Below are 13,726 nucleotides of genomic sequence, written 5' to 3'. Positions count from 1 at the left end.
CAACCATGCCACGCTCCAAATAGCTTAAATCACCTTTCTTTCCCATTCTGACATTCAGTTTGGAGTTCAGGAGATTGTCTTGACCAGGACCACATCCCTAAATGCATTGAAGCAACTGCCATGTCATTGGTTGATTAGATAATTGCATTAATGAGAAATTGAACAGGTGTTCCTAATAATCCTTTAGGTGAGTGTATGCGGAATGTCAATAATCAAATTCTTCTTCAGTGCACTTAGAGGACTTTGCTGGAAAACCATCATGCTGTTTAGTGGATACTGCCAACAAAACTGTATTTCTTAAAGACTTGAGGCCAGGATTAAGCGGATTCAAAGCGAAAGTATTTGATGAACATAGACTATAATACATGCCAAGAGCATTCTGTTAATATCATTATCTCATTTTTTGACAGAGATGGTGATTAGAGGCTTTTGCATCTGAGCACCACATAAACTATAATTATTGATATTATTGAAAATGTATGTTATTTTGCCTCTATAAAGGAAAAATTTATCCCAAGTACATACCAGCACCAATGACCTCTTCGATCTTTAGGTGAGCAGGGTCAATTTCCCGTGCAAATTCTTTGACGGCCTCACTGGGGTCTTCGTAAGTGGAGGGGTCTACGTAATATTTCACTCCACCTGGGTGAATAACAGCATCCACGTTTAACTTTATAATAGTGTGATAATTGGCTATATTACAGACATGCTGTCAGGGTGTTTTCAGGCCAAGTCAAGTAATACCACAAATATGTAAAAACTACTGACACAGCAGGAGATTTATAGCCTGTTGTCACAATACCAAACGCCTCACAAACCACTTTTCATTGTGGTGTAGACGGAGTGTTTCACAGACACACAGTTATTATATAACAGCTATAATTACCCACTAGTCTGAATGCATACTACTTAGAAGCTTGAAATATGGAGTGAAAAGTGAAAACATTGTTTTTTTCTCTTTATTCAGATCTTGGCTGTATTAAACAGCACATTCTGTAAAGTAGATCAGACAACATACTGTAGGCTACAGCGAAGCTTTACTGTACCTCTGTTGCTGATGTATCGCTGCAGTCTGTCACTATAAGGACTCTCTCTCCTTTTACTAGAGGAAAAACAATACAAATATATAACAACAGTTATCTTCTATTAAGTTATTTTTTATATACAACAATATCTATCTGGTAAGGTAAATAGTTTTGTTGTACATACCTCTTAAACACAAACACGATGATGATTGCTGTTACAACTAATAGAAACGCTGCCCCACCCATCACTGATCCAACCATAAGAGGCAGACGGTTTTGAATTTGCTTGGACTGTTCCTCTAAAAAGAAACATGGGATTAGAGTTTAGTTTGATAATATAACTTATACAGCTATTGTGCCCATTGTAGGAGAAATTGCATCAGTCAAGTCCAAATGTCTATGAAAACAAAATAAATGTGCTATTAAATATAAGCTAAATGATATAGATAATTTAAAACACAAGATGCTCCTATTATCCTAGGATAACATTAAAGGTCCAGTGTGTAGATTTTTAGCAGGATCTAGTGGTGAGACTCTGAGTTACAACCAACAGCTCAGTCCACAGCTCACCGCTCACTTTTGGTTTAGCCACCACAGGAAAAACATGTGGTCGTGTAAGATAACGTAGTGACAAAACGTGATCTGTAGACCATTTCAAAAGATGTAAACAACGCTGGTCCAGAAACACTTCCTGTTTCAGTTTTTTTATCTCACATATATCATTATCTTTAATAATCAGATCAACATATATATTGTATACATTTTCCTGTCAAAGCGAGCTTGAGTGCATGCTGTCACTGTTAAAGTCATAATATAATTAGAAATAATGTGTAATTATGCCTATTTATACTGTAGCCCACACTAAAAAAAATATTTATTCAATTTACTCAATTTTTTTAAGGTAAGTGGTTGCAATCAATTTATTTAAGCTACATTTAAACAAAAGTATTTTGTTTTGTTTTGCTATTTTTTTGTTTAAATGTAGCTTAAATAAATTGATTGCGACCACTTACCGTAAAAAAATTTGAGTAAATTGAATGAATCATTTCTCACTGAACAACTGTTCTTAGTATTAAATTAAGATGCTTTTTTTGATGAGCAAAACGACCCAAGAAAATAAGTCTAGTTTTTAGACCAAAAATATCCTATTTAAGTGATTTTATGTGCATAAAACAAGCAAAAAAATCTGCCAATGGGGTAAGCAAAAAGATATTGAACATTTTTCTTAAACACTAAATTCAAGAAAAATTCAAGAAAAATTTGCTTACCCCATTGGCAGATTTTTTTGCTTGTTTTATGCACAAAATCACTTAAATTTGATATTTTTGGTCTAAAAACTAGACTTATTTTCTTGGGTCGTTTTGCTCTTCACGAAAAAGCATCTTAATTTAAGAATTTTTAGATATTTTTACTGAAAACAAGACAAAAATAGTAAGATTTTTTTTTCTTGAAAATAATTTTTTTGTAGTGTATAAAGAAAAAAATCTTGTAAGCTAGTGCTAACAGCTAGGATTATTGTTATAGAGACAATATTGTCATGTTAAAGGGACACTGCACTTTTTTTGAAAATATGCTAATTTCCCAGCTCCCCTAGAGTTAAACATTTAATTTGTACCGTTAATTTGTTTTCGTCCATTCAGCTGATCTCCGGGTCTGGTGCTAGCGCTTTTAGGCTAGCATAACTTAGCACAATCCATAGAATCTGATTAGCATCACGCTCAAAAACAACCAAAGAGTTTCAATATTTTTCCTATTTAAAACTTGACTCTTCTGTAGTTACATCGTGTACTAAGGCCGACGGAAAATTCAAAGTTGCGATTTTCTAGGCAGATATGTCTAGGAACTATACTCGCATTCTGACGTAATAATCAAAGACTTTGCTGCCATAACATGGCTGCAGGAGGCGCAACGATACTACGCAGCGCCTGAAAACAGTCCCCTGCTATTGAAAGTTACCAAGGGGACTAATTTCAGACGCTGCACAACATCACTGCGCCTCCTGCAGCCATATCAATGGCACGAATATGTTTGTATAATAATAATAATAATGAGTCATTTCTAGAGTCCTAAATGATGGAGTATTACATAATATGTGGTATTATTTTGGCTCACCCATTGCTAAAGTGCTGAAGTAAATGGTGTGGCTGTAAGGTCCATAGCCCCTCTCGTTTCGAGCACGAATCTGGAAGGCATAGATGGAGCCTGGAATCAAACCTCCAACTGTTACTGTGTTAGTTTCACTGAACACACTCACAGCACTGTCCTCATCTGAACCCTGCCAGAAGAGACAAAAACAAAATAACAAATAAACAAATTAACTAGTCTAAATGGTGAAAAAAATTTGATTTTTCTGTTAAAAACCTAAATTACTTTTTTGCTTCTGTGAAACAAAGGAAAAATGTTAAAGAACATACGGTCACTCTTTTCAGGGCAATTAAATTAAATCTTCAAGCTTTAAAAAGTACATACTCGAAATGTGACCTCTTGATTTAAGTCATGAACACACACACACACAATTCCTTAGACATAATGCATTTTATACTGTTGGGAGTCTTTAATCTATGAAAAAGTACCATTAAGTATGCCGTTCAGTTTACGGGGACACTTCCTGTGGGGCGCAAAACTGGAGATAACATTCCTTGCTCAATGGCACCTCAGTCGCAACCTGTAGGCCATGAGACTCAAACCGGCACCCTTCGGTTTACAAGCCAGACTTTTAAGCCATGAGTACCCCCAATATTTTCAGTGCATGAAAATGTTTGATCTGTTCTTTACACAAACCTACTGTATGATTTCAAGTTTTATGATGCATTTGCATGCTTTTTCAACTCAGTCTCCATTCCTGAAAAATCCTCCTGTGTTCCATGGAAAAAAACAACATTGGAAGTTTGCATTGGAATATTGGATCTTGAGTTACAGCTTATAACCTTATCGTAGTATCGAAGCTGGTATTCTAGGATGTCGCCATTGGGCCGATCAGGCTGAGGCCATGACAGTGTGATGGAGTCTTGAACTCTGCTCAACTGGTGCAGCATTGGAACCTCAGAAGGCACTAAAGAAACATGACAAGAACCACGAGTATTAAAATAAGTAATGAACAACTGTGACCACAAGGGGGCCCTATTTATTATAAACACTTTCCTGCTACCACTCCATTCTTTGGCTTTTCCATAATTCCCTATATTTATATAATATATTTATAAAATATATTTCTAAATATAGAGAGTAACAATGGTTTCACATGCAAAAACAGTCCCAAATACATATATAATGCTTTGCTACATGTTAGTAAGGCTGAAGCTTTATCTGTACTAATGAGGTCATGAGTTAACCATTCTCTAATCCCGCCCTCTTCACAGACCCCCATCTCAACCGAATATCTTCATCTGTTAATCAGTCATGTGGAAGTGCATGGCTAGATGACTCAGTCCTGCTATTAAGCTATGGGTGGTAAAGTTGTGTACATTGTATAGAGAGAGAGAGAGAGAGAAAGAGAGAGAGCGAGAGAGATGAGTGATGTTTCCCAAGTTTCTGCGGACTGCCACATTGATTATCCTCTCTCCATTTTCATCTCTTTCTGTCCGTCTCTGCGTTTCTGATCATGATATGAGTTGACAGGATATCGTGACCTCAAGCCACCTGGGTCCAGAACGAAAAATGATGAGGGGAAAAGACAGATGGACAGAAATAAGGGACCATGGGAGCGAGAGAAGATAGAGAGAGGGGTGATAGACGTCTAGGCACATAAATGGCAGAAACACATCAAAACAGAACAGTCTGATGTTCACACATATTGGCGCTAACCCCGATGTGTACATTTTCATTTCTCTTACCTGATTGGCTGGTGGTGAAGTTGATGCTGGCAAACTGAGGTGGAAACGGACTTAGTGCCGATACTTCATTTATTGCCTGAACCTGTAAAATCAACTTATATTGCAGCTACACTTTTTAACGTTTGACATGTATGAGAGACTGGGGCTAGATTTCACAAATGACTGAATATTTCTATTGGTACTAAAAACCGTACAATCTCTGTGCCTCTGTAATGGTCTATGTACCTGTATGAGGTAGGTGACCCTAGTGAGCAGGTTTTTGAGAGTGACCCTCGTCTGTTTTAAACCAGTTTGAGAAGGAGAAAAAGTAACCATCTCTCCACACCAGGAGCACATGCTGGGTGGGGTGTTAGTGGCAGAAGGGCAGATTCGACACACCACCCCATACCACACTTCACTCCGACCCCCCATATCTGTGGGTGGTCTCCATCTCAGTGATACCCCACCTTCTGCGCTCTCATACTCCCAGGAAAGGGACACTGGTGCTGATGGAGAACCTAGGAATGAATACAAAAGAAAAACAGAGCTTCTATCAAGTAATGATTACCCTCTAAACTACTTTGGATGAGTTGGTTTGGTTAATATTTATGAGGACTGTTTATCCATTGACTTAAAATAAATAATCTATGAGAATATAACTGGTTGGTGTTTTACTTGTGCAGGCTGTAGTATTAGCATCGGTGGGCGCGCGGTAGAAACCACTCCGACACTCGCAAAGCTTGGAGCCTTCTGAACTGGTTCTGCTGTTAGCCGGGCACTCCGTACAGGAACCTGAGCCTGCGAGCGCTTTATAGGACCCAATTTGGCACGCTGTTAGAAAAAGAGAAAATGAAAAGATTAGAAACGTGGCACAAGATGTACTCAAGCTGTCTGGAAAGTGTCAGATTCATACTTTGGGATCCTGTCAATTACACCAGAACTGAATGCGGATCAGATGAATCATGTACAAAAGGGGTGTATAATTATCCAATTGGATTCAGCGAGTGCCATGAATTGTAAACGGTTTCAAAAAGAATTGGAAAAACTATTTGTTTCAAACACACAATTAGTGTGTACAAGGCTCTGGAGTTAATAAGGCTTCTTTTATCCATTTTAATTAGGGAATGAAAAAACGCATGTATCATCTTCCAAACAAACAAAATAGATGCTATTCATATAGCTAGATACACAATTACTTGGAATTGGAACAGACTTCTATTATGTAAAATATGAAACGCAGCTTTGAAATTGAACCACTTGCCACGCCTTTAAAAATAATAATAATAATAAAAAATATATATAAATATATATTTATACTATATATTATATATATATATATATATATAAAAAAAAAATATATATATATATATATATAATTGCTGTGGCTCTGTTGCCGCTGATTGACTTGCAAGGACTTAAATGGTTGCTTTATATGAACTGTTGTGTTGGGTTATATAATGATACATTCAGCATTGGAGATCAATGGTGACCCAGCTTGAAGCTAATCCAGCATGATAGTGTCAAGTGACCACAGTAAAAACTCACAACATACACAATGCTCTTTATATAAAGAGGAAGCACTGTGAATCAATATGTTTATATAGTTGAAATGTTTAAATGCATGAGCGTAATGATATCATTGAATTATAGTAGAACACACATGAGAGAAGTTTTACTAGAAGTTATGCACTAAAACGTTTTGTCATGAAAAGCCTGTGACTCCTTAAAGTGTGTGTGTGTGGGGGGGGGGGGGGGTCTAAAGTTGCATTTTGACTTATTAACACTGTTTAAGGGATAGTTCACCTTAAAATGAATTTCCTTTTTCTGATGAATATAAAAGAAGATATTTTGAGAAATGATGGTAAACACACAGCAGATAGTGACCATTGACTTCCATAGTAGGAAAAACATATTTCATAAGTATTGTATTAAATGATGAAGAAAATATTTTGATGAATGATGCTAAGCACACAGTTGACGGTACCCATTAAATTCCATCACATTTTTTTATTCCTACTATGGAAGTCAATGGTCACTATCTACTTTGTGTTTACCATCATTTCTCAAAATATCTTCTTTTGTGTTCATCAGAAAAAAGAAATTCATACGGGTTTAGAACAACATGAGGATGAGTAAATGATGACACAATTTTCATTTTAAAGTGAACTATCCCTTTAAAAGTTGGATACCTCATGTTAAACATAGGCAAAGTGTCCAAAAACAGATCGACTTATGACAGATTATGTTGAGAGCCTTTTCGTAAAAAAAAAACATGAAAAATTCATACATAACAATCTTGCTTAATTTCTGCTTTAATTTATGGGCAATTTCAGTGCAGGAAGTACAGTGGAATTCCTTATATGGGCGCTTTAACAGGAATAGTGCACGCACAAAATCAACATCACCAAAGAAGTGTGTTGTTGTTTGTGTGAAACTTTTAAGCTTGTTCAGCATCCCAAAAACCCAGCCTTATGGAAACAATAGATATAGTTTGTTTTTCCGGGGCAGCAGTGGAGTTGTGCATGTGTGTTTGTTTAACGCTGAATTTCGTTGAAATGGGGCGGTCCCAACAAGGTCATGAGTTGCAAGCGGTAAGTAAAACTGCATGAAATGTCTGTTTTTTGTTGGCAATAAGTGCATATAATGTAAACGACACGAACATGTAGTGAATCATACAGTCCTTCCAGAAAAACAAGGACTTTTTTGTGATTGTTGCAGGCAAAAATCCTTGTGGCACGTTTTCTTAAAAAATGCGATGGAATATGCTGGATATTTATGCAATTTTATATGATGAAATTGCAGGAACTGGCCAAAATTGTGTGAACTTACAAAAACTGTTTGCAGCTTTTCATTGATGTTCACGTCGCGTAATTAAGTCACTTTCTAACATTTCCATGACAAAAGGGGACATGGCTGGGCATGTGTGAAGTCAATGCAACATTTTTTAACTTTCTGCTAAGATATACATGACTTTTTGCTATGCGGTGAATGCGGGGATTAAGAAATCATGCAAGCCTCGCATATTTTGCGAGCAGAAATCTGCAAAAGTGCGGCGTATTTAAAAAATGCGGCCCCCGCATAAATATCCGGACTTTGGCTGATTATGCATTGAATCATGCGATCGCATTAACACGTTTTCTGGTGGGACTGATCATAAGTTAGTTAAAGATAGTGTGATAATGTTTTGTGTTACTTGCTTGTGAATCACTCAACTCGTGGTACGCCTTCCGGAGCTCGGGTTTATTCGGAAATGATCGGTATAGCCAGAGCCGGCCCAAGCCTTTATGGGGCCCTAAGCAGAATTTTTTGGGGGTCCCCTTGGTGCCACCAATACGATTGATTGACTTGTATAATAATTATACAGTATATAATAATATATTATTATATTATACAATATATTATATTATATAATTCCCACAATGGTTCACCGCTGACATTCATATAAGAAACTAATAATAATTAAATGATTAAAATACCAAAATGTCATTTTGTGTGCTCTAGGGGCCCCCCTGGTGGCTTGGGGGCCCTAAGCCATTGCTTAGTTCGCTTATGCCTTGGGCCGGCTCTGGGTACAGCTGATCTGTCTTTTATGAATCTGATAAAACTAAAGACCCTTGGATATATGAAGGATGTTAGACTACTCTGTAGGTACTTTAGATTAGTGTTTTATGTGAGCTTTATCAACAGGAGAGATAGAGATATAATTTCTGTCAGTCTTGATCTGCTCACAGGTCCTCTGACCTCATGTGAACAGACAGGCCACACAAATGTAACACATTAAACTTCCCTAAACAGATGGAAGAGGAGAGAGAGATAAAGAAACCCAGAACAGGAGAAGAGAGAGAGACAGAGATTTGAATTTCCAGACAGCTAAAAGGATTTTTATGTTCTGACTGGCTCATCAGATTTGATATTCCCTTTTAAACAAGAGCAAGAGAAGTGAGAAAGACAGAAAGATAGACATGGAGAGAGAAGATGTGAGTGTTTCCCATCTATTTTTCATATAGTTGGATTATATTATCCAGTGTGTTCTTCTATAACGGTGACAAAGGACAAGTTTCAGCTACAAAATTGTCACACTTCTCAGACATCGCCCTACTACACCTTTCAACATCTCGCCCTTATATTCACACTTCTCAACCAGCCAATCACAACTGCTCATTTCTCTCTAGTGGGCAATTTTTGGCTACTAGGCATCTAGATTCCTCACAAGTTGAACACTTTTGGGGCCATTATTAACTGACCCAGATTTTTTAAATAAATGGGTTTAAATGGGATGACACAGAGTAAGATTTAATACAGAAGATTTCCTTATGACATGCACATCTGGAATTACAGTATATATATGATTCATTTATTAGCACCATTCAAGCATCTTTAGAGCTATTTTTATTGCGAGAACTGGTTAACTGGTTTGATCTACACACAAGTTGATAAAGGGAAATTTGGCATCTCCAATTAACCTAACCTGCATGTTTTTGGACTGTGGGAGGACACAGAGGTAAACCCACAATGACGCAGGGAATACATGCAAAAAAATGCACAAAGACCTCCCGACTGGGGCTTGATTGAACCTTTTTGCTTTGATGCAACAGTGCTATCCCCCGCCCCCTATTTACTAATTTAAATCTTTTAAATCACTGCTTATGCTGAAAGTGAAGGAACACTTTCAAGATGCTGAAATCACTGTGCTGGCAGTAAGTGTGTGAAATATTTAATCAGAATTTTGTTTATGTTGTCACTTTTCACATACCAGCAGGAGTGGTGTGACTTTGGTGTTGCCAACTAACTTCATAATGTTACCAAAAATGTAAATTCTGTCACAAATCTTAAAGATTTGTACAAGGCCAAATCAGAGGTGTCAAGCATAAATTTCTGCGCTCTTTCGGCAAAACACTATCTTGACAAGCATTGTAAAATATAATGCGATGTACTTTCTATTTACAATAATGTAAGAAATACAATTTAACCCTTTAATACCTAATTAATATGTATATATCTATTCTGTGATCTCATGAATAATACAAATGATTTTAAAAAATTTGTTTAGAAGAATTACAGTATCTGTCTTTTTACATATCCCTTCCATTTTCACAGTTAAGCGCTGTGTCCAAGATGACATTTAAGTGTTTCTCTGGTGCTAACAAATACATAAATTATCCAGACCACAGTCATAATGAAATCCTGCCCTGTCCTAATCAGTTTACTGAAAGTGTATGTTGGTTGATGCGGATTAAGGGGGAAGGGTTGTTAACAGATAAAGAGAGCAGACTTCAAATAATCAAAAACAAGATAATAAATAGACATCAAATAGGGAGTGTGTTGTATTCAGAGGAGCGGAAAAAAACGTTGAAAAAGATGCAGATGAAGGAAAACTGTAAAAGCAAATAGGCAGACACAGAGAGAGAGAGAGAGAGAGAGAGAGAGAGAGAGAGAGAGAGAGAGAGACCTCACTGAAGTGTATAATTTGCCGTTGACATCGTACTTGGTATTTAGATCGCTGACCCAATTTCTCTCTCTTTTTCCTCTCTCTTCCTCTCGTGGCTGCTTTCATTCTCTTTATTTGGCTTGCAGCGTTCTGACTAAAGCACACAGATGCACAAATGCAAACACACACAAACATACACACAGATTCATACACAGAAACATAGAGGTATGCACTTCATTATTTTGTCCTCTATATCTGTGCTGTGAATCTCAGACAACATTGTATTAGCCGCAGGAAATATATTTCTATACTATTAATCTCCATAATTATGCTATTTAATTTACACCATTTCCTTAATAATAATGCTCTGCTGGCTCCTGGCATTACACAGCACTGTTTGTTTAGTTGATACTAATTCAATAATAGACAATTCACAATTTTATTATAAAAGAATGGTTCTCTTATTTCTTATTCTTACAACAAATAAGTTTTTTGATGTATGTTTTTAAACAAATTACAAATACACACAAAATGTTTGGAGAGGTTTGTTTCTTAAAGGCGGGGTGCATGATCTCTGAACGCCAATGTTGACATTTGAAATCACCTGAACAAACACGCCCTTACCCCAATAGAATCTGGACCTTCTTTTGATAGACGCACCCCACACATACACAACTCAGGCAACGATGTTGGTTAGTTGACACTATAGGGATGGGCAATATAGCCTCAAAATTATATCATGATATTTTAAGAATTTTTGCGGTAATTATATTTATGATGGTATAAAAAATTATGCAAAAGGAAGTAAATTTTTCATCCAATAAGGTGTCATTGATGACAGCCTACCTAATTTGAAGTGTAAATCCATTTTCATAACATGGCAGAAGCAGCATTAAAGTGCAATATACACGATCACACAGCATGAGTCAAATGTAAACAAAGTACAACCTAGAGATGAAATGGTATGAATATTTTACATCACTATGACACTACCACAGATTTTCAGTAATTTTCACAGATCCCAGTAACTTAAAGGAACAGTATGTAGGATTGTGGCCAAAACTGGTACTGCAATCATACAACTGGTGGCCAATACACAACATGACAACATAAACATCAGTTGAAGGCTGCAACTCCACTTTTTAAATGTCAATATCCTGGCCGGATCACTGTTGTCAGTGATATAAGTATTTGAAATGAAAATGATTTCTTAATGTCTAGTGACATTTCAGGGCCATTTTATGATTAATTGATATACATTTCTTACATACTGTTCCTTTAAGTCATTAGCTAACAATTTAAAATTTTGATTTTAAAATTACTTTACATGTACGTGAACTTTTGTTCGCATAAACATCAAATAAATAACATTAACATTAATCATGGCACATTTGGGATTGTGAGATAAATGTTCATCCAGTTCAGAAGTGAATAAATAAGATTTTCATATAAACACATGACAAAAAAGCAAGTCATCTGTCTGTGTCTATGGTCTGTGTGTTGTAAGAAATCAGAATAACACAACTCCTTAACACTTCAGTTTAACAGTAACTAAAGTAATTTACACAGCGATGCTCGGTTGAGTCATTAGTTTACTTTTTGGCCGCACATCACCTGCTGCTAGTATATCCCACTTGCTGCTCTTGCTATCAGGTGTTGTCGCTGTGCGCGTTAGGTAACGTAAATGTGCCATACGTCATTGCGTCGCTAATATCATTGATATCATGATATGACATTTTTGTATCATGTAAAAAATTATACCGGTATAATCGTAATATAATATAAGCATATATATGATAAAAGTGATGTGATTGTCAAGTATTTACATACTCAAAATGTGACCTCTGCATTTAAAGGTGCATTGTGTAACTTTTAGAAGGGTCTTTTCACAGAAATGCAATATAATATGCATAACTATATTATCAGTGGTGTATAACAGTCCTTCCAGTTTTTTTGTGATTGTTGCGAGCAAAAATCTTGTGGTCTTGTGGCATGTTTTCTTAAAAAATGCGATGGAATATGCAGGATATATATGCAATTTTATGCAATGAAATTGCGGGAACTTGCAAAAATTGCTGTTTGATGTTCACGTCACAAAATCACGCCACTTCATAACGTTCCCATGGCAACAGAGGACATGCCTGCGCTTGTGTGAAGTAAATGCAAAAATTTTTCAGCTTTCTGCAAAGATATATGTGATTTTTGCTACAAAAATGCGGGGATTGTGAAATTATGCAAGCCCCGCATATTTTGCGCACGAAAATCTGCAATTCATGCTGCGAAAGTGTGGCGTATTTGAAAAAATGCGACCCTCGCATAAATATGTGAACTTTGGCTGATTACGCGCTGAATCATGCGATGGCATAATCACGTTTTTCTGGAGGAACTGGTATAAAGACCTTACAAAATAAACTGTATTGTTTTTATTACCTTAGAATGAGTCATTTTATCTAGATACACCGCAGGTCCCCTTACACGGAAGTTGCTGTCATGTTTCTACAGTAGCCCTAAACAGACAAACTGTTCTACAGAGCGCGTTTTGTCCCTACGTTGTGTCAGACAACGACATGTTTGTCCTGTTTGCGGCTACCATATGCGTTTTGAATTAGGGGTGCCCTGTTGTTTGCAATTCACAATCTCACCACTAGATGCCGCTAGAATTTACACACACCACCTTTAACCCAGTGAACACACACTAGGGTTGTGACAATTAATCGGGCAAATGCGCGTTTTCTCAATGAATGAATTTGAATGAATTACCGCCACATTCAAAAGCCAGAGGGCGCTTTCGTGCAGAAACTCCATTTGTGCCACAGAAGAAGTATCATTACAAACACTATTCCAGGAAATATCTAGAGGCATATTTATATCGCTGTTCTTCAGATTGTTTCAGGTATTTTCATAGAAATAGAGAACATTTTTAATGATTGTGTTTGACGATTGTTGCTTTTTTAAATGCACATTATAAACGAGTCAAACTCGTAGTGATTTTAGATCGATAAGGACTTCCTACTGATCACGGAGCCGTAGTACATTCACAAGCTGTGCACGAAACACTGAATCGGAGCCTTACGATTCAGAATCTATTTTAGACAGGTCTTTTTAATGGGAACGCGATGCATCGATGCACATCCCTAACACACACACACCTCTGCAGAGTCTGGAGAGCAAGCCTCGGGTTACCAGCCCAACTCTCTAACCATTAGTCCACAGCTGTGTGGCATATGCAGGAGCCCCAAAGGACTTTTAAAACATTTGAAATATATTAATTTCATTGCATTATAAAACAAGATATTAATATGCATTTGTAGCATTTTGCTGCAACTTGAAACAAACTGGTCTTAAGGTCATTTTCAGTAGAAATATCAAATCCAAGCAGAGCAACTTGTAGATAAAATTAATGACTTGGACAGAATAATAAAGAAAAGCTTGAGCCTAGAAAAATGATAACCTCTTCAATA

General features: G+C 36.8%; 1 protein-coding gene across 3 annotated transcripts in view; it reads right to left on the bottom strand.

Moving 5' to 3' along the window:
- The window catches only part of ephb6 (eph receptor B6), a 43,621-nt gene that overhangs the window by 4,925 nt on the left and 24,970 nt on the right, over positions 1-13,726 (bottom strand). For all 3 annotated transcript variants that reach the window (XM_055209814.2, XM_055209812.2, XM_073872017.1), the window contains 8 exons: positions 5,513-5,668; positions 5,084-5,355; positions 4,859-4,940; positions 3,953-4,077; positions 3,138-3,300; positions 1,210-1,324; positions 1,047-1,102; positions 526-642 (listed from right to left, as the gene is read on the bottom strand). In XM_055209814.2, the coding sequence (XP_055065789.2) occupies positions 526-642; positions 1,047-1,102; positions 1,210-1,324; positions 3,138-3,300; positions 3,953-4,077; positions 4,859-4,940; positions 5,084-5,355; positions 5,513-5,668 (1,086 nt within the window). The remainder of the gene's footprint in view (positions 1-525; positions 643-1,046; positions 1,103-1,209; positions 1,325-3,137; positions 3,301-3,952; positions 4,078-4,858; positions 4,941-5,083; positions 5,356-5,512; positions 5,669-13,726) is intronic.

Source organism: Misgurnus anguillicaudatus, chromosome 10 (assembly GCF_027580225.2).
Source record: "Misgurnus anguillicaudatus chromosome 10, ASM2758022v2, whole genome shotgun sequence".
Lineage (NCBI taxonomy): Eukaryota > Metazoa > Chordata > Actinopteri > Cypriniformes > Cobitidae > Misgurnus > Misgurnus anguillicaudatus.
The sequence above is the reverse complement of the archived record's forward strand: the minus strand, read 5'-3'. Positions and strand labels throughout refer to the sequence as shown.